This window comes from Colobus angolensis, unplaced genomic scaffold (assembly GCF_000951035.1).
Source record: "Colobus angolensis palliatus isolate OR3802 unplaced genomic scaffold, Cang.pa_1.0 Scaffold109, whole genome shotgun sequence".
In the NCBI taxonomy this organism is placed as follows: domain Eukaryota; kingdom Metazoa; phylum Chordata; class Mammalia; order Primates; family Cercopithecidae; genus Colobus; species Colobus angolensis.
Genome location: NW_012111919.1, coordinates 5,887,986 through 5,909,860, shown reverse-complemented (window position 1 = coordinate 5,909,860; position 21,875 = coordinate 5,887,986). Strand labels below are relative to the sequence as shown.

Here is a 21,875-nt window from a genome sequence, read left to right as displayed (position 1 = left end):
TATGAAAAGATGCTCATTATCAGTCATTCAGGAATGAAATACCACTGCAACCCACTAAAGTATAGGTTGGGGCAAGAGTTTTTTGCCATTAAAAGCTGCAAAAAAAAAAAAAAAAAAAAGTGCTTTTACACCATCCTAATAGCTAGAATCAAAAATACACAATACCAAGTATTGGATAGGATATAGAAGCTGGAGTCCTTATTTACTACTGGTGGGATTGTAAATAGTGCAGCCACTTTCCAAAGTTAAACATAAATTTATGGTTTGACTCAGCAATTCCACTCCTAGTTATCTACACAAAAGAAATGAAAACATACATTCACAGAAAGACATTTGTATGGGAATGTTTCTAGTTGTTGTACTAATTCTAGTAAAAAGTGGAAACAATCCAAATGTTCCTTAATTGGTGAATGGCTAAGCAAAATGTGATGAAATACTATTCAGCAATAAATGGAATGAAATACTAATACATACTACAACTTGGAAAAACCTGAAGTATTAAGTGACAAACGCCAGGCATCAAAGACTATCAGTTGTATGATACGAAATGTCTAGAAGAGGCAATTCACTAATTCACTAGAGACAGAAAGCATTATCAGTGGTTGTTAGGCTAAGACATGGGAGTGGGAGTGGGGATTGACTGCAGATAGGCATGAGGAAACTTTTTGGGGCAGTGGAAATGTTCTAAAATGTGCTTGTGATGGCTGCACAACTGTAAAAATTTACTGAACTTTATTGAACTCTTTTTTCAAAAAAAGTTTAATGATAAATACTGGAAGGTGTGCCTAAGTGCGTCTGGGAAAGTTAGGGAAGGCATCACACAGAAAGCATCAGCTTGAGTGGTGCATTAAAGAAGGGGTCAGGAATGAGTGAATAGTATGTATCACAACCACTGTGAACCAATGTGAAAGACAGCATGATTTGTTCTGGGAATTATGGAAGACTTGTCTTTGGTACAGCATGAGGTTTGAGGCTAGGACTGTCAGAAGATAAGGTTAGGAGTGAACTTGGAGAAGTATAATTTATCCCACTTATAAAATGTTGGATTCAGAGATGTTGGTAGTAACCTGGTAAGAATATCCATGGATTATTGTAGGCCTGTTCTTGGTATGCTTTTGTATTCATAAAGTGTTAACATAGTTTTGAAAGTTATCAGAGAGAATAGTTAAAATGAAATGTTTTGCCATTCTTGAACGAAATCATGGTACGTCTAGGATATTAAGTTCTTCTTATTTTTCAAGACCCAATTGATGTAAGTGATTTCTGCTACATCTTACCTAGAGTCTTTTCATCCCTGGCAAGATGTCTTCTCTGTGTTTTGCTACCTCTGTTATAGTACTCCCAGCATAGTATCATAATGCTTTTCTTCTGAGACTCTAAGATCTTTGACAGCAGAGAACAAACACATTTTCTTTAGTTTTGTAACTGCAGTGTCTGGCATGATGTTTGGCATACAAAACATGTTCAGTAGTAAACTTACTTCCAGAATTTTCAAAGAAAGGCCAGCAAAGCATAGATTAAAGAGTTGGAGGGAACTGTGCATGAAGGTAGTCTACAAAAGCACTGGCAGGACACAAGGTGAAATTTTGTAAACTTAAATGGTTTGACTTTAGGTTGAGATAAATAATTCCCCATCCAGTTTTTGAATTCTGATGTTTACCTTTTATTGTTTCTTCTTTTAGAATTTCAGAGCTGGAAAAGGCATTTAGAATTTATATAATCTAATTTTCTTTGTTCACTTTATTACCTTAAGCCAATTACTTAAATCTTTCTAAGCCCCAGTTTCCTTGTCTGTAAAATGAGGAAATAATACTTACCTCATTGTTATAAAGATTGAATGACATAATATTTATGGAATTTTTAAGGGTTCAGTTCGTAGGCTTAATCCAGTAAGTGGTTAGAAATGACAAATTCAATGAATTATCCAAATTTAGACTACATACGTGTGGCTAAATGGGCAAGAATATGATGTCTTTGATTCTAATCCATATTTTCTCAGTGTCGTGGTTGGTATATCTTTCCATACTAGTGACCTTCTCCCTTTTTTTATTTGCAGTTTCCAATTTGATTTGGGCTGGGTAACAAAATCACAAGGCAGTACATGCTTATTAGGCATGCTAAATACCAGGCACTGGGATAGGTGTAGGAAAACAGATGAATAAGAAGTGATCTCTGTTCTCAGGGAGTGTGGTGTCTAGAAGGTAGAAAGTAGACATTCTAGAAAAACCATAAAAATTAAATACAGTGTTTAATGCCATAGTAGACAAATTTGGATGAGGTAAAGAGGATTTAAACAGCATATCTTGGAAGGTAGACACCTGGGGTCAAAGTCTGAGTAGGTAAACAGAAGAGGTGAGTAATCACCAAGTGGATGGAGCTGAAAGATATGAGAATAATTGGCTTAATCTTTTTGGAGTGTGTCATGGAACATAAACTAGACCAGAGGTATGGTTTATTTGCAGTGGAACCAGGATTCCAGAGATTGCAGTGAAATAGACTTGGTAGGGAAAGAGCACAGGAAGGGAAGTCAGTGAATAGGGAATACAAAGAAATATGAGGATAAGAGATGGCAGTGTTAACATTCTTCCAGCTCTCTATTATAGATTCTAAGTAATTACTTTTCAGCTCTTATGTAAAAGCCCTTTGAGATTGTTGCCATCTGTTACAAACAGCTATCCTTTTTGCTATTATCTGATGACTCTTACTCGATATATAATATCATTCATTAATGACTTGGGCAACTGGACATTCTACCATTCCTGTTTAGCCCATGAGGTTTAACCCTTCAACAGCATAGCCTAGGACTAGGCTAACTATAACCCCATGTGAATGGTCTATGAATATTGAACATGATACTGGAAGATGAAGACGTTGCAATTTGGTATGATATGTAAGCTTTTAATTCTTTATATATTTAATGTCTTTGTGTGTGTGTATATGTGTAGGTTAAATGTATCTTTAGAATACAGTATGAAGAGGTCTTGTATATTCAAAGGCCTATTGAAGAAGACAGAAGAAAATTTTTTCAAGAATTGATTCTCAATCAGGCATCAATGGCTCCACCACGAAGGAAACATGCTGGTAAAGTTTGTAAAGCCTTTAGGAAAATGGGGGGGATGGAGTTAAGAAATGCCCTTTCTTGGAGTCAGTTTATTTTAGCCCTTTCTTCATGGAAGTGAGGAGAGTTTGTCGGGTTCTGTTTATCTTTAGATGACATGTGGAAGTGTCCATTGTGTTCATCTGACTTGAGATTGGGAAGTATAGCCTTGTTAAAGCTTTACTAAATAGGACTTCTTCTTATGACTTCAACCACTTCCTCTGGTAGATTTCACATTATGGGGCTCAAAAAGTCGTAGAAAAAAGTCTTCAATTCTCCTATGTTTTAGTCATAGTAAGTACCCAGGACTTGAACTGGCAGGTTGTGAACACCAGGTGTTGTGCTCATTACTTTTTGGGCCATGGTAGATTTGATGGGCTGGTTAGAACATTTGCCATTTCTAGTTTATTTATTGATTGACTTTTCAGAGACTTATTTAGGACCCATTACATTTAACATTTTATTCTAGCCATTTGAAAATCTATTCTGGCTTTAAGTGTTAGATTTTTCTTGGGTTTGGACTCAATAATTTTAGACTCAAGAATTGAGCTTTAAGAGGCACCTCAAGAATTTGTCAGATTTCAGTTCCTTGACATAGTAAGGGCTGCATTCTAAGTCATTCGAAAGAGATTTCATTTTCCTAATCTTAAAGATGTGTAAAAGATAAGATCTACTTGCTTAATCTTTCAGCCTCTTCTAGGAAGTAACAATCCTGTTTGGTAAAAGTTTTTAAGCCTCTTTACCCTCGTTCCATCTTTTATGTTTCTTAGAGCCCTTCTTGGAGGATACTCAATACATTCGCCATCCCTACCAAGTCCTTATTTTTCCATATTATTTTTGCTTTGTTTTTCACTGGTTATATTATGTAACATTTTAATAATTTTATTGTTCTTTAGTGGCTCCTTTCCAAATTTTATTGGTGTTTTAAAAATGAACACCTATCAAATTGCTGTAGTTTTGGTTTTTTCCCTCCCAAAACCTTGGGAAATTTAATATGTAAATTATGCCTTATTTATGTTTATTTTGTTGCTTCCTATTAATCTAAATATTTCATTATGAAAATGATTTATTTCAGTCTTTCATGCTTCTAGATATATTTTAATCTCATAGATTTGAATTTTCTGTGTTTACCGTTGATATTCTTTTTCAGTTGTTTCTGTTGACTTTCAGTTTTCATCTTAGGAGCTGTTTAGAAATCAGTGAAAAATACTTAGAATTTTAATTCTGAGCTTTAGTGTGATATCAGGGAAGTCTTTTAAAATTAGAGAACATTATAATTAGGAAAGTTAATACTTTACCTTTTAAGAAGATTTTTGGTTTTTCTTAGGATAGGTAGTGAGTACCATGGATTTTACATATAACACTTAGGACTGGTTTTCCATCTCCTTCATGACCGTGGAATTCCTTTTTTTGTTCTTTTTTTTTTCCCCCTCCTTTCCTGCAGGTGCCATGCACTGTCCCTACTCTGTTGTACTCAGAATATGAGGTCAGGAGACCTGCCTAAAATCAGAATTCTTTTGGGGATAGGAAGGATCAAATATTACTTGCTCATTATAATTTTTATGCATATAAGGCAATCTCATTTTAAGAAGCAGTTTTTAAACAAGGTTGACTTGAGAAAATCAGTATGCAATACTTTACTTGGAGATATTTGTGTTGATTTGAATTATTTCTTGTAAGTTATATATAAATAATATTTCAAAATCAAATTATTTTGTTTTTTAAAGGGGTCCTGTTGTGAGTTATTTTATAAAGTGAAGCTATTCCCTTTTTGTTTCTATGCAAATTTTTACTTGCTGGATTTGCATGTTTCACACATATAGTCATGCGCTGCATAATGACATTTTGGTCAACGATGGACTGCGTGTATGATGGTGGCCTTGTAAAATTATAATACTGTATTTTTACTATACCTTTTCTATGTTTAGATACACAGATATGACTGTGCTACAGTTGCCTACAGTATTCAGTATAGTCACATGCTGTCCAGGTTGATAGCCTAGGAGTAATAGACTTTACCATGTAGCCTAGGTATGTCATAGGCTATACCATCTAGGTTTGTGCAAGTATACGCTATGATGTTCACACAATGACAAAATTGCCTAACTGCACATTTCTTAGAATGTATCCCTGTTGTTAAGCAACACATGACTGTATTTGTAATTCTTTTCTTTAAAGAACGTTTTGAGAGAATGCCAAAAAAGGGTCCTGGCCCATCATGTTGGAATCTTAACATTTTCTTCTGTTTTCTCTAGCTCTTTGTGCTATGGAAGTGCTTCCTCTTGCACTACCTTCTCCACCTCGTCAATTATCAGAATCAGAAAAAAATCGAATGGAGGACCAGGAGGAAAATACTTTAAGAGAATTGCGGTTGTTTCTCAGGGATGTAACCAAGAGGCTGGCCACAGATAAACGCTTTAACATCTTCAGCAAACCGGTGGATATTGAAGAGGTCTTGTTTCAGTAGTGTGCAAACAGTGAAGTTGAACTGGCTAAAAGAAAAAAATATTGACATCTTTTTTTGGAAGGAAAAAAAAGCAAAGGCATGGATGAATATTACCCCTAGCCTATAAAATTTTAATCCATGTGATAACTACCTATGTCATCAGCAAATATCTGGTGACTTTTGGATGAAATTAGCAACCAATTTATATATGTCCTCTTAATTATTATTAATCTTTGTGGTCTTTTACTCTTCGATTTAAGAAGAGGATTAAAAGTTGCCTTAGTCAAATATCCATACTAGACTATTTTTATTCCAGGATAAATTCTGCTCTCAAAGAATATATTGGTGTTAACCAATCAATACCAGTTAATACTAGCATTTCCCAAAGTATGTTTACCTCATCAAAAGAGGTAGCTAAAATCCTGAAGTTTCTTTGTCTTTCATATTTTGGAAATGCCTGTGGCTGGGCTGCTGTTTGAAGTTAAAACATCCTGTGCAACTAAATTGTTTTTCTTTCTAAGGGTTTTCTCTGCTCCCAGTGGAAAATTTCTCACTTTATATGTGTATTATTTTGTGTGCTTGTGGGAGCATGGTTTGTGATGATGAGAAAAGAAATTTTCCATTTGGGAATCAATACTGTCAACTACATTTTCGGTTTTTGTTTTATCCTGGGATAATGTAGTGTGTGGATGAACACAGTGTAATCTTTACTGGCCTCCTTCTTATAGTTCAGACTCCATGTTTGAACAGCTTTGGTGTTTTTAGTTTTTTATTCATTTCTTTTTTTAAAAAAATAATTGAATTATGAGTGATTCAGAGTTTAATGTTGTATCCTAATTGTGAAATCTGTGCTTTCGGACCTGAGCGGATTCCTTTGAAACCATTACCTCATCTGTTGCTGGGAAGAATGAGCTAGCATTTACATTCCTCCCGCACCCGGCAAGTCTGAAAATAAGTACTTTCCCCCCTTTTTGGAATAAAGAGACTGATTTTATTTGTACCTTTATCCACAATACACTGTTTTTTCCATTTGGTCCTCTTATCAACCTTGTAGGATCATTATTATTATTCTTACTTTGCAGCTGGGGAAACAGACTTGTTGGCAAGTGACATAGCCAAGACTTGAAAGTTTTTTAAAATTCAAAGCCCACATTCATTATCATAGCTACTTTATATCTTTCCAACAGGATAACAGGACATGCCTAATTTGCTTTTTTAATTAATAAATATCCGTTTATATTTGTGGGAATTTCCCCCCCCATAGTGTTTTTAGATAATCTTAAAACTATCAGCTGATTAAAAAATTATTTTAAATAAATGTGATATGGGTGTGTGCCCTTCCTTCCACTCCCCTATTTGGTATATTTGGACTCTTAACACTTAAAGGATAAGGGCTTGCCCCCACCTCAACCTCCCATGCTGAGAGTAAACCAGTTTTGCTTTTGCTCAGGAAAACTCTTTTCCTTCTAATCAGAAAAGATTTGTCAGATTTTCAAATGCCATCTGTAATAGTTTTATAAATGATGGTAAGGTAGTACAAAGGGATAGAAAATATTGGTCAGATAAATATTTTATTTAGGCTTATGTTTCTCTTGTTTTCTCCTTTGTTTTTCTTCTCAGGTTCATTCAGCTCTTAAGCTGAAAACATAGGAGTCTCTGGGAAGGATAGAGAGGGGGAAATAAGATAACCTAAAACTAAAGTTTTTATTTAACTAATGAATTTAAAGTGTCTGAAAACTTTATCAAATTCCAAAGCAGACTGCAGAGAAAACAAAACTTTAGAAAATAAATGTTAAATTTAAAATTAAGCATAGGGTGGTAACATTTATAGTCTTTAATAATATACCTTTTAGAGTGCTTTTTAGTTTATAAAACAGTTTCCACTTGTACACAAGCATTTGTGTCAAATACCAGAACTAGGAATCCAGCTAATATCTTCTGAGGTAGTTTGTTTCAGTATAACTCTGCTACTTCTCTTATAGGGAGATTGACTGGTTTTTCAGCTCCTAAAGGGTGAAAAATGAATTAAAACACACATACACTTCTACTTAATATTTTTTATAAGTAATCCTAAACATTAAAAAACATATAAATTACGTATATGTGCGTGCGTGTGTGTGAATGCATAAATTTAAAAATAATGGTATCGATGCCCTCTGAAACTATGAGAAAACTAACCCTACGATCATAGAGCAGAACTTAACCATCTCCCTAGAAATCTTTCCTGGACTGATTTTAGACATTACTCCTAAGACTGCTTTTATAGCAAACCTATTTACTTGATTTGAGATTTGCATTGGGGAAGGCAGTAGATACATAAGTTGCTAGCACTTTCTTATTGGTCGGGGATACACAATTTATTGGGCAAATCAAGACTTAATATCTCTTGTTTAGGGTTATCTCACAGAAAATCAGCACAGAAAGCAGCATGTTTGTTTTTGTTTGTTTGTAGATTTCTTTATACCTAGGGACAAATCCAGCAAATCTCATACTGGTTAGGAAAACTATACTTAATTTTCTTATGTAATTGACTCTAAATGTTTGTGATGACTCCAAAGGAGTGGAAAATACTTTCCATGAAATAGTTCACTCTAGAAAACTGAAAAAGAAAATTTTTGTTGAAAATTTAAAGAGATTTATCAAAATAACTTATCTCATAGTATGAAAAGTCTTTGCTTTTTATTTTCCTTTTCTTTTTCTTGAAGTCACATTTGTTGATGCTCATTGGGTACTTTTGTCCATACATTCTCTTCTCAGATATGCCCAAAGGATTAAAAAAAAAAAACAGACATGGTTTCAAATTTTAAGAACAGAAACATTTCAGAGTTGATTTAGGTATGACTTGGAAACTGAAGCTTTCATGGAAAGTATGGCAGATAGTAACTTTGGTAGCATAAATAGCCCTGCAGTTTTATCTTTATAAATTACTTATTTGATATTTAGATTTAATTTTTAAAGAACTTTGTTTTTATTTTGTGTTTTATGAACTGAGATGATATGAAAAACCAGAATTAATTTTTATTAAAATATCTTATTTGTTTTAGGTTTCAGATTATCTTGAAGTAATCAAGGAACCAATGGACTTATCAACAGTGATAACTAAAATTGATAAACATAATTACCTGACTGCAAAGGATTTCCTGAAAGATATTGACCTCATCTGTAGCAATGCTTTAGAGTATAATCCAGACAAGGACCCAGGAGGTAAGGATACATAGGGCAAGGTTTCCCATGATAATCAGTCAGAAGACAGTTTACCGTTTAAATACTAAGTCATGCCTATGTTCTAGATAGATTAATTGTCACGACCTGTTGTTTTTCAAAACTTCTTAATAAGAAACTGATAGTCTACATAAAAATAATGTGTTTAGAGAATTGTATAGTTATAGGTATTATTTTCAGGGGTTCCTTTCTTCATTTACATTCTACTTTTTATATTTACATTGTGATTTGAGAATTTAATTGAAAATTTATTAGTCAACAATCACAGTGCTGATAAACACTGGGAATTTCGAATTCATGGGAATCCATGATAGGATAAGTTTATGTGTCAAAAGATCCTTTTATGTAGAATGTTATCTGTTCTTTTGATTGTTGATATTTTTATGTAATTATTTTATTCCTAATCCATCCTGTATTCAAGTGTATAGTCCCAACTTTTGTTATATAGTTGGATAACAGATATGTCCTGGAAGACCACCAGGAGTAGATCTGCAGTGAAACAAGATGAGGTGATTTATTATACTGAGGGAGAATATGTGTCATAGGGAACCATACAAGATTTGGGCTTGTGTTAAGTGATTTTGGTTAGAGTATAATGAAGTGGGGCTTTGCAGTGGATTAGATGCTATTGGAAAGTAGGAATAATTTTAAGAACCTAGAAGGCAAGAAAATGGAGCAAGGCTAAAGCTATGATTGATAAAGAAACAGCAATTGGCTGGGTGTGGTGGCTCATGCCTGTAATCCCAGCACTTTGGGAGACTGGGGCGAGTGGATCACTTGAGCTCAGGAGTTTGCAGGCCAGCCTGAGTAACATGGCAAAACCCTGCCTCTACAAAAAATTACAAAAATCAGCTGTGTGTGGTGGTTGTGCACGTGTAGTCCTAGCTACTTGAGAGGCTGAGATGGGAGAATCACTTGAGCCCTGGAGGTTGAGGCTGCAGTGAGCTGTGATCATGCCATTGTACTCCAGCCTGGGAAACAGAGTGATAGCCCTTCTCAAAAGAAAAAGGAAAGAAAAGGAAAAAAAAAGAAAGAAACAGCAGTCATTCATATTAGTCAGGATTGTGTTTGGTCATTGACTATTATTATTTATTTTTACTTTTTTGAGATGGAATCTCCCTCTGTTGCCCAGGTTGGAGTACAGTGGCATGATCTCAGCTTACTGCAACGTCCGCCTCCTGGGTTCAAGTGATTCTCCTGGCTCAGCCTCCCAAGTTGCTGGGATTACAGGTGCCTGCCACCGTATCCAGCTAATTTTTTGTGTTTTTAGTAGACATGGGGTTTTACCATGTTGGCCAGGCTGGTCTCAAACTTGTAACCTCAAGTGGTCTACCTGCCTCAGTCTCCCAAAGTGCTGGGATTACAGGCCTGGGCCACCACACCCAGCCTGATTATTGTTTTTTTTGGTGGTCAGGACAATGTTCATGTTTTGTCTGTGTTTAGACATGATTAGACAAAGTGGTCTAATTTTTCTCTTGACCCGTCATGGGCACAGGGTGGCCTTGTCTGATATTAGTGTTCTGTGAAATTGTTTATGTTTAATTGTAGTACCCTGAGGCGTAGCTGACAGTGCCAGGCCAACTCCTGGCTGTCAGGAGCCACTTTTTGCTTTTTCACTCTATTGAGAATTCTATTTATTTGATAAGTAATACTTAAATAAAATGCTTCTTGTTTTTAAAACATTCATTTAAGTTTTTGTTATCTAAAGATAGTTAGAATATAATTTTTGCTTTGTTTTGTTTTTTGTTTGAGACCGAGTCTCACTGTGTCACCCAGGCTGGAGTGCAGTAGCGTGATAGCGGCTCAGTGTAACCTCCGCCTCCTGGATTCAAGTGATTCTCGTGCCTCACTCTCCCGAGTAGCTGGGACTACAGGCACGTGCCACTACGTCCAGCTAATTTTTGTATTTTTAGTAGAGATGGGATTTTGTCATGTTGGCCAGGCTGGTCTTGAAGTCCTGACCCCAGGTAATCTGCCCCTCTCGACCTCCCAGAGTGCTGGAATTATAGGTGTGAGCTATGGCGCCTGGCCAGTGCTTTGTTTTGTATCTGTATTTTGAGGCAGAGCTTCTCAACCCAGGCCATATGGTAAAATGACTTAGATTTCTCAGTTTCACATGAAATTAGGTATTTTTTGCTTCAGTTTCAACCATACTAAATCACAGATTCTATAATGGGAAAAACTGCAATTACTTTTGCACCAATCCAGTAATTTCCAAGTTAGGAGGCAGAATAAAATTTTGCGTAGCTGGACTTTGTATGTAACAGTTTTTCAGCTTTATGTTATTTGCCTCTTGTAGTTTTGTTGTTTGTTTGCTTTACCTGTTTTTGAGTTATTTTATATAACACACACACACACACACTTTTTATTTGGACACAGCATCTTGTTCTGTTGCTCAGGCTGGAATGCAGCTGTGTGACCTCAGCTCACTGCAACCTCTGCCTCTTGGGCTCGAGCAATACTCCCACCTTAGCCTTCCAGTAGCTGGGTAATACAGACACACACCACCACACCTGGCTAATTTTTGTATTTTTGTTTGTAGAGAAGAGGTCTCACCATGTTGCCCAGGCTGGTCTCAAACTCCTGGGTTCAAGTGATCTGCCCACCTCAGCCTCCTGAAGTGCTGGTATTACCCATGTGAGCCAGTGTACCCAGTTTATATATATCTTATAGAAAAATATATGAAAGTAGAACAAAGAAGAACATTAAAAACGTATAATTCCATCACTTAGTGTTTTTTCTCTGTTTCCTTCCCCATCCACGGATATACTGCATGTAGAATATATACGTGCATCTTAGTTTTATTAAAATGACTAGGATTTTTGTAAATGTTGTCATTCCTATAATATTTTGTGAAAAGCTTATTAGTTAATGAATGTGTTTCTCCAACATTATTTTAATCGTATGTAGATCTCATATAACAGCTAATACCCTATTGTGGACATATTAGATTTTTTAGTTTTTTCCTCTTTTGTAAACACTGATAAATATCTTTGTAATGCAAATTTTATGTTGATTCTTAATTATTTCCTTAGAATAAGTTCCTTAAAGTGAAATTTCTGGATCAAAGAATATATATCTTTTAAGGCTTTTAATCTGTACTGTTAAAATTTTCTCTAAAAATTAAAAAAATATTATACCAGCAGCAGACTGGGTGCACTGGCTCACACCTGTAATCCCAGCACTTTGGGAGGCTGAGGCAGGCGGATCACGAGGTCAGGAGATCGAGACCATCCTGGCTAACACTGTGAAACCACACCTCTACTAAAAATGCAAAAAATTAGTTGGGCGTGGTGGTGGGCACCTGTAGTCACAGCTACTGGGGAGGCTGAGGCAGGAGAATAGCATGAACCTGGGAGGCGGAGCTTGCAGTGAGCTGAGATTGCACCACTGCACTCCGGCCTGGGTGACAGAGTGAGACTCTGTCTCCAAAAAAAAAAAAAAAAAAGAAAGAAAAATTATACCAACAGCATCAGGGCCACTGTAAGCCAATATAGCAATTTTTGGTAAGTGAGAGAACCTCCTTCTTCAGTTGGATGCCATCCTGTAACAGGATGGATAGTGAAGCATGGGTTGGATGTCGGCCCCATTTCACTCCCTTCCCTTGCTGGGGTCCTGTGTGAGGGTACAGCCTGCACAACTGTCTATGTAGTGGCTTTGGGCAGTGTGTACCTACACCTTCTGCCTGGTTTTCAAGACACAGAGACTGCTGTTATTATATAATATGTAATGAGAATGTGGGCTTTGGATTCAGACCTAGGTTTTAGTCCCATTTCTCCTATTTCTTAGCTCTTTAACTTTGATCAAGTTAAGCCCTCTAAATTTTAGTTTCCTCATCTGTAAAATGGGGATGATAACAACATTCTTTAATTGGGGTAGTTGTAATAATTAAATGAGAAAGTGTATTAGGTTGAACCTTATGAAATTGCTGTTTTCATATGGTTCATCCTAAATATCTTAAGCCTTTAGCGGGGTAGCTGGGACATGGTAAGAGTTCCATAAAGGTTAGCTGTTGGTGTTTGTATTCTTATGATCATAATTATTTAAATTGTGCTTTAATTTTTTTATAGGTTGATTTCTTAGCGAGTACCTGCATATTTGCTCTAGAATGACCCTGTATACTTTGTCCTTATTACATTCCCTGGACCATACTTTAAATTTAGTTCATTTTGAAACAAATCTAAGAGCTGGTAGTGAAAATGAATTTAAGTGCTTAGAAAAAGCCAGTTGAGAAGATCAATCCATATTTTTCCCCTCTAAGTAATTAGTTAAAACCATGTTGATATTAATATTTTAAGGAAGAAATAATGGTTTCTGGTGCATAATAACATTTTGCTACAAAATGCAGTTCCACAATGAAAGAATATGGCTCTGTCTCACAGAGTTAACACGGTACACTTGTAACTTTCTTCCTTCACTTCTTCTGATATAAAAAGTGGTATAGTTTAAAGGCATTATTTTGGCTGTGTTTAGATTTTTTTCATATCTTTCATCAAGCAACCTCTTTTTTTTTTTTTCTTAGCAACAGAACCACTTGTTATATTCCAGAAAAACATCCTCAGGGTGTGTTGTATAGCAAGTGGAAATTACATGAATGTTGTATTACGTTTACAAGTTCCCATGAGTATTTGGAAGCTTATAGTGTTCTCTTTTGCAGAACACTTGGCCATTTGGGGGAAAAACTAACATATACATAGAAGACAGAAGTCAACATTTTGAAAGATATACATGTTGCCTACGTGTTGACCCAGGTTCTCTCCCTTGAGGATGATGGGAACAGAAATCAAATGATGGGAACAAGGAGAAATTGACCTGTGTTCTAAATGTGACCAGTATCAGATATTTGGCCCTAATTGCTACACTATAGATACATGATATATTATGTTTGGCTCATCCCTGTTTTTGGTCTTGCAGTGCACCCCTCCTATATTCCCCAGGCCTGTTCATATGCTACATACCATCATTTGACTAGTTTTGGTGAAATTTTGGCCCTAATCTTTTAGTTTCCTCAGAATCTTCTATGTTGTACCAATTGTATAGGATTAAAGCCCCCAGATTCACCCAAACTTTTGGAGCCCTCTGTGTTCTGCTCTTAATACATTTCTAAATTTATCTGCCATAGTTCTATTTCATGAGTTGTTTCAACCAAACTCGTTCATTTTTCTATTAGTGTTTATGAGTACTATCTGCTAATTACTGAGCTGGATGCCTAGACTACAAAGATGACTATGACAATTCTTGCCTTTTGAGACCAAGATAATATATATATATCAGTGTTATGGTAGATCCATAATGCCTGCTGGATAACTACTATGTGGCAGACTTTATTCTGTATGTAATTGTATTAGCTTACTAGTGCTACCATAACAAAATATAATAGAAATTAATTTTCTCACAGTTCTGGAGGTTATCAATTTAAAATAAAAGTGTCAGCAAGTTTGGTTTCTCCCGAGGCCTCTTCTCTTGGCTCGCAGATGGCGGCCTCCTTCTCTCTGTGTCCTCACATGGCCTTTTCCCTATGCCTGTGTGCCCTTGGTGTCTCTTGGTGTGTCCAAATTTTCTCTCCTTATAAGGACATCAGTCAGATTGGAACCCACCCATATGTCCTCATTTTATTTTAATTATCTTTTTAAAGGCCTTGTCTCCAAATACAGTCATATTTTAAGGTACTGGGAGTTAAGCTTTCCACATATAAATTTTGAGGAGATGCATTTCAGCCTGTAACAGATATATGAAACACAATCCCTACTAAATAGAAAGCCATCAATTTTTAGAGATGATAGATACACTAATCAAATTATTGGTGATTGTAATAACAAATATTAAGATAAAGGGATATCATAGAGGTGGCAATCATGAATAATGTCTTAAGGTGCCAGCAGATAATTATAAGACAGTATCATAAGGACTTTATTAGAAATATGTTACTGGGTTAGTGGAGCCCAGAAGAGAAGACACTGCTTGGAGATTAGCAAGATTGGGAAGGGCATTGATTCTAGGCTGAGGAAACAAAGGTATGAAAACAACAAATCTGGAGAATAGAGTGCCTCCGTGGAGGAGTAGTGGGAAGCTAATTTACTTCTCTACTCACTGACTCAACATTTATTGAGCCTCTATTTATTAAATATTCTCTGTGTATAAATCCTGTTTAAGGCTAGAGATATACAGATGGTTAAGACACAACCTTGACCTTTTAGTATCAAATTTGGGGTAGAGGTCAAGGGATTTACCACTTGATGGAGGTTGGAACATCAGTTAAGATTTAATTGCAGTGGCTGCAGGGATTGACTGTAGAGGTCTTAGTGACTAACCATTTAAATATGGTGGACAAAAACCTAGAATGATCCTTGAGGTTTTGGTCTGGATAGAGGAAATCTGGGAAGGTAAACCAATGGAGGAACAGATTTATGGGCAGGATGTGAAATTCAATTTGGGACGTGTTAGTATGAGTTATATTTGGTACAACCAGACAAAATGCAGACATTTATTTATTTATATATTTATTTATTTATGAGACAGAGTCTTGTTCTATTGCCAGGTTGGAGTACAGTGGCGTGATCTTGGCTCACTGCACCCTCCGCCTCCTGGGTTCAAGTAATTCTCCTGCCTCAGCTTCCCCAGTAGCTGGGACTACAGGCGTGTACTGCCGCACCTAGCTAATTTTTGTATTTTTAGTAGAGATGGGGTTTCACCATGTTGGCCAGGATGGTCTCGATCTCTTGACCTCGTGATCCGCTTGTCTTGGCTTCCCAGACTGCTGGGATTACTAGTTGTATATGTGGTTCTGGAGGTTTTAAGTAGTGGGCAGGAGATATAGTTGGGAGTCATCATTGGGGAGGAGTGAATGAGATTTCATAGACAGTGTGTAGAATGAGAAGAGAGAGGTGCCCAGGAGAGCCCCTTCTCTAGGAAATATGGGTCCCAGTTCTTGCCCAGTGTAAGTCCCAGTCTTATTCTTTCAGGACCTTTGTCAAATGTGTCGCCCATGTTTTTCTTTTTAAATCAGTTTTATTGAGGTATAAGTAACATACAAGAAAATGTACTTTTGAAAAGCACGTAGCTTTTGAAAACACCTATATTTTTTAAATTTCACCTACCTGGCCAGGCGTGGTGGCTCACGCCTGTAATCCCAGCAGTTTGGGAGTTCAAGGTGGGCGGATCACGAGGGCAAGAGGTCGAGACTATCCTGGCCAACATGGTGAAACCCCATATCTACTAAAAATACAAAAATTAGCTGGGCGTGGGTGTTGGTGTGCGCCTGTACTCCTGCTGAGGCAAGAGAATCGCTTGAATCCAGTAGGCAGAGGTTGCAGTTAGCCGAGATTGCGCTACTGCCCTCCAACCTGGCGACAGAGCAAGACTCCGTCTAAAAAAAAAAAAAAAATTCACCTACTTTTCAAGGAATAGTAAAATGCTAAGTTCATGAAAGATTTTTCTGATTTCCTTCCAGTTGCAAGTAACCCCTTCATCTCTGAATCTCATAATGTAACTTTTCTGAGACGTTTATTCCTTTTTTACCCATAGTTATTTGTTTATGTATCCTTACCCCTTGTTTTAGACTCAAAGCCGATTGAGAACAGGATCTATATAGGCATCTTGTGTAGAGCATGTTCTTAATAAATGTGGCCAATGAGTAAATGTTATTCATTATTCTATTTTTATTTTATTTACTTATTTGAGACAGTTTTGCTCTTGTTGCCCATGCTGTGGAGTACAGTGGCACAATCTCAGCTCACTGCATTCCCCACCTCCCGGGTTCAAGCTATTCTCCTGCCTCAACCTTCTGAGTACCTGGGATTATAGGCATGCGCCACCACGTCTGGCTAATTTTTGTATTTTAGTAGAGACGGGATTTCACCATGTTGGTCAGGCTGGTCTCGAACTCCTGTCCTCAGGTGATCCACCCGCCTCGGCCTTCCAAAGTTTTGGGATTACAGATGTGAGCCTCTGTGCCTAACCTCTATTTTTAGATACTAACTCAAGGAATCTCAGATTAGGTAGAAATTATAAAATGGAGACATGGTAACATTATGTAGAAATATGCACAAATGCTAATAATATGTAAATATGACCCGAACCAGTAAATATAGTTAGATTTTTTTTTTTTTATTTTTTGGTTTTTTTGAAGACAAGGTCTCACGCTGTTGCCTGGACCTGAGTGCAGTGGCATGATCTTGGTTCACTGCAGCCTTGACCTCCTGGGTACCACTGATCCTCCCACCTCAGCCCCCTCGAGTAGCTAGGACTACAGCTACAGGACTTACCACCATGCCTGGCTAATTTTAAAATATTTTTGTAGAGATGGGGTCTTGCTATGTTGACTATGCTGGTCTCAAACTCTTCAAGTGATCCTCTTGCTGCATCCTCCCAAAGTGTTGAGATTACAGATGTGAGCCACCATGCCCAGCCAAATTTCTTATTTATGAAATTATTTGGGATGAAAAATCATAACATGAAGATTAGCTTTTCTTAAAAATATGGTTACTCTTAATAATTTTATTGAACAAAACCTCAGCTAATGTACTTCTGGGATTTTATTTTTTCTTCATAATGAACTAAAAGTAAAAGTTTACCAATTACAAAAGAAACATCAACACAGTGAAATTGCTGTTACTTTCATTAAAGTAGTGCTTCTATTAATTTTATAGATACTCATCTATATGTCCTAAGTTGCAATTACTTTTTGCTGAAGACAAATGTAAGTGGTAATATCTTTATTTTATAGATGAGGAGATTGGGGCTCAGAGAGGTTATATAATCTGTGTGCAAACCCACGGATGTTATATGGCACAACTGAATGGATTGAGAGCTGTCTTGACTTCAAAGCCAGTATGTGGGGTTTTTTGGCTGTGCTTATGTAACTTGCAAATTTCATGGATTTGTACAATCTTAAAATCTTAAAGTATGAGACAGAGTAGAAACTCATAAATATATAGTTTCTATTCCCACATGATTTTAAACCTAGAGTTTTAAGTGATGAATGAGTCTTTGAATCCTCAAACAAAATTATATTCATGTGCAGTTTTCAACTTTTATTCTCTTCTTTTTTTTCCCTCCCCCAAGATGGGGTCTCACTCTGTTGCCTAGTCTGGAGTGCAGTGGTGCGATCATGGCTCACTGTAGCCATCATAGCTGACTTGAGCCACTGACCTCCCTGGCTCAAGTAATCTTCCCACTTCAGCCTCCTGAATAGCTGGGACCACATGAGCCACCAAGCCTGGCTAACTTTTTAATTTTTTGTAGAGATGGAGTCTCCATATGTTGCCCAGGCTGGTCTCAAACTCCTGGCCTCAAGCAATCCTCCTGCCTCAGTTTCCTAAAGTGTTGAGATTACAGATGTGAGCCATCATGCCCAGCCATATTCTGTTCTTGTAAGGATCCAGGTCAAAAAGATTAAGAACCTAGGATTATCATAGACATCCCTTCTAGTTTTAATATTCTTTAAGTTTGTGATTATATGCTATGTGTAATCTTAGACACTCTTCTAAACAATGATTGAAAACTGTAATGATAGGCACAAGAAAAAGCAATGCCCTGACCAGGCACAGTGGCCCACACCTGTAATCCCAGCGCTTTGGGAGACCGAGGTGGGCAGATCGCTTGAGCCCAGGAATGTGAGACCAGCATGTGACCTGGGCAACAGGGCAAGACACCATCTCTACAAAAAATACAAAAATTAGCCAGACATGGTGGTGCATGCCTGTGGTCCTATTAATAGCTGCTCAGAGCACTCAGGCAGAGAGGATTGTTTGAGCCCAGGAGGTTGATGCTGCTATAAGCCATGATCATTCCACTGCATTCTAGTTTGGGTGACAGAGTCAGACCTTGTACCCCCACCCCCATCCCCCCCAAAAAAGGAGTGTCCCCTCTCAAATGCAGATTTTTTTAAAAGAGTATATTCCTTGTCTTCCATACTAGTGGGAAATTTTTATAGAATTTTTTTTCCTTCATTCTTTTTTCTTGCTTAATTTAGGGTAGTGTTGGGATAGAAGATATACTTTATAAAAAGCAGAGAGACCAATCATTGAGTTATTTTAGAAATAATATGCCAGATCCATGCCTTTAGATTTAATCTTACCTCTTTTTTAGTTTCTCTTCATTCAAGCCGAGGTAGAAAGCCAGTGGTGGAAAGTAGTGGTATTGCATAGGCTACACACATTGTATTGTCAACTTGAAAGTATAGCTACTTCTAAGGATGTTGACGTTCATTGTTTTTTATTTATAGTAGCTAAAATTAGAAGCAATTTAAAACTTCCAAAAAGAGAACAATACTTTTGAAAAATTAAAGCACATCCTACTTTGGATTGTTAGACAACTATTAAAGTTTGGTTCTCAAAGAGTATTTAAAAGACACCAGGAGACTTCTTATTTTCTTCTTCAGGCCAAGATGGATTAAAAGGGACTCGATTTATTTACCCCCTCACATGAAACAATGAAAAAAAAATGAACAAAGTATATTTAAAGAAAAATTCTTTGGAAGGCATTGAACACCAGGCAACACAGGACAGTGATTCCCAAAAGATAGAAACAAGTAAGAGGAGCAGTGTGGTTGCCTGGAGACAATTTCCAGATACCAGCCCCAGGAGGAGCAACCCAGGTGTATTCTGGAGGTCCTCTGAATTGAGGAGCAAGAGGCCACAGTGGTTTGCGTTTGTAGGGAAGATTACCAGAAAGAAGAAAGCTGCACAGAGAGAACACTGCGGCTATCTCCAGGAGATCCTACTCTAGTGTTTAACTAAGTACTGGTTAGTGCATATGTGTGAGAAAACTATCTGAGGCCAGAGAAGGAGAGGGAATATTCCTTGAAGTTCACACAGGGGCTGCAATAGAGTTAGAGCTAATAAACCAACAAGGAGATAAAATGGAATCATAAAAAGTTATATAGTAATTCCAAGAGAAGTGAGAAAAAGAGGAAAAGGGGAACAAAGAACATATAAGACGAGTAGAAAATAAATAGCGACCATATCAACAATCACATATATCACATTAAAAGTAAATGCTCTAAACCAGGGGTCAGCAGACTATCATCAAGCTGACAGCCTGTATTTGTAAGTCACATGTTTTTACTGGAACAAAACTTTTCCCCCCATCCCCGCTTTTCAGTTCAATGATAAATGATGTCTACAAAAAGCCTACAGTTCTCATCATACTAGTGATGAAAGAGTAAGTACTTTCTCCCTAAGATCAGAAACATGACCAGGATGTCTGCTCTTACCACTTCTATCCAACATTAAACTGGAGCTTTCAGCCAATGCAGTAAGGTAAGAAAAAGAAAGAAAGGCATCCCTACTTCCAGAAAGAAAGAAGTAAAACTGTTGTTGTTCGTAGACATATGATGTCTACATAGAAAATCCTATGGAATATTTAAAGAAGCTGTTAGAACATATAAGTGAAGTTAGGGTTGCAGGAAACAGGATCAGTATGTAAAACACTTGTTTTTCTATATACTAGCAACAAACAGAAAATTGAAATAACATCAAAAAATAACATGAAATGTAGGTAAATCTGACAAAAGGCATGTAAGTAAGACTTATACATTAAAAACTATGAAACTTTGGCGAGAAAAATTAAAGAAGACCCAAATAAATGGAGATATATGTCATGGCTTATGGATTGGAAGACTAAATATTATGAAGATGTAATTTCTCCCCAGATTGAACCACAGGTTCAACACCATCCAATCAGAATTCCAGCAGGCATTTGACAGAAATTGACAAACTGATTCTAAAATTCATATAAAGATGAAAAGGACCTAGAATAGTCAAAACAACTTTGAAAAATAAAAACAGTTGGAAGACTTAATACTACTTTATTGTAAGACTTAACAAAGTTACAGTAATCTAGACTGTGTATATTGGCATGAAGTTTGACAAATAGGTCAATGGAATAGCATAGAGTCCTGAAATAGATGCACACATAGAGGGTCAATTGTTTTTTGACAAAGATATAAAGTCAGTTCAATTAAGAAAGTAGATTAATTTCAACAGATAGTGTTGGAACAATTGGATATCAGCATGTGAAAAAAGACCTTTGTATGCAAAAGTTGACTCACAATGGATCACATACCTAAATACAAGAGCTTAAAACCTTTAGCCAGAATATTAAGTCTCAGAATTTAGTAATAACCCAATTTAAATAATGGACATAAGAGCTGAAGACACTTGACCAAAGAAGATATACAGAAGACAAATACACACATGAAAAGATACTCAACCCCATTAATCTTATTATCTTATTTATTTATTTATGGAGACGGAGTCTCACTCTGTCATCTAGGCTGGAGTGCAGTGGTGTGATCTCAGCTCACTGCAACCTCCACCTCCTGGGTTCAAGCGATTCTCCTACCTCAGCCTCCTGAGTAGCTGAGATTACAGGCACACACCACCATGCCCGGCTTTTTTAAAATATATTTTTAGTAGAGATGGGGTTTCACCATTTTGGCCAGGCTGGTCTCAAACTCCTGGCCTCGGGTGATCCACCTGCCTTGGTCTTCCAAAGTGCTGGGATTACAGGTGTGAGCTACCTTGCCCAGCCGACCTCATTAATCTTTAGTGAAATGCAAATTAAGACCACAGTGAGGCCAGGTGCAGTTGCTCATGCCTGTAATCCTAGCACTTTGGGAGGCCAAGGTGGGCAGATCACCTGAGGTCAGGGGTTCAAGACCAGCCTGGACAACATGATGAATCCCTGTCTCTACTAAATATACAAAAATTAGCTGGGTGGGGTGGCACACACTTGTAATCCCAGCTACTCAGGAGGCAGAGGATGCAGTGAGCTGAGATTGTGCCACTGCACTCCATCCTGGGCGACAGAATGAGACAGCATTAAACACCTCTAAGGATCGTCTGAAACTGAGAAGACCATATCAAATAAAATCAAGGATATGGAGTAACTGGAACTGTGATGCACCATGGTGGGAATGTAAAATGGTACAACTGACTTGGAAAACAATCTAGAAGTTTCTTAGAACGTTTAACATGTATTATAGTCGTCTCTCCATATCTGCTTTGGAACCTGTGGATACAAAGGGCTGACTGTGCTACCTCATTTTATTTATTTATTTATTTATTTATTTATTTATTTATTTATTTATTTATTTATTTATTTATT

The 21,875-nt window shown here is 37.0% G+C and overlaps 1 protein-coding gene across 3 annotated transcripts in view; it reads left to right on the top strand.

The window, feature by feature from the left end:
• ATAD2B (ATPase family, AAA domain containing 2B) overlaps positions 1-21,875 on the top strand; it is a 190,380-nt gene that overhangs the window by 147,112 nt on the left and 21,393 nt on the right. For 2 of the 3 annotated variants that reach the window (XM_011950759.1, XM_011950751.1), the window contains 3 exons: positions 2,946-3,081; positions 5,353-5,549; positions 8,588-8,747. In XM_011950759.1, the coding sequence (XP_011806149.1) occupies positions 2,946-3,081; positions 5,353-5,549; positions 8,588-8,747 (493 nt within the window). The remainder of the gene's footprint in view (positions 1-2,945; positions 3,082-5,352; positions 5,550-8,587; positions 8,748-21,875) is intronic. The other variant, XM_011950768.1, reaches the window with a different exon arrangement.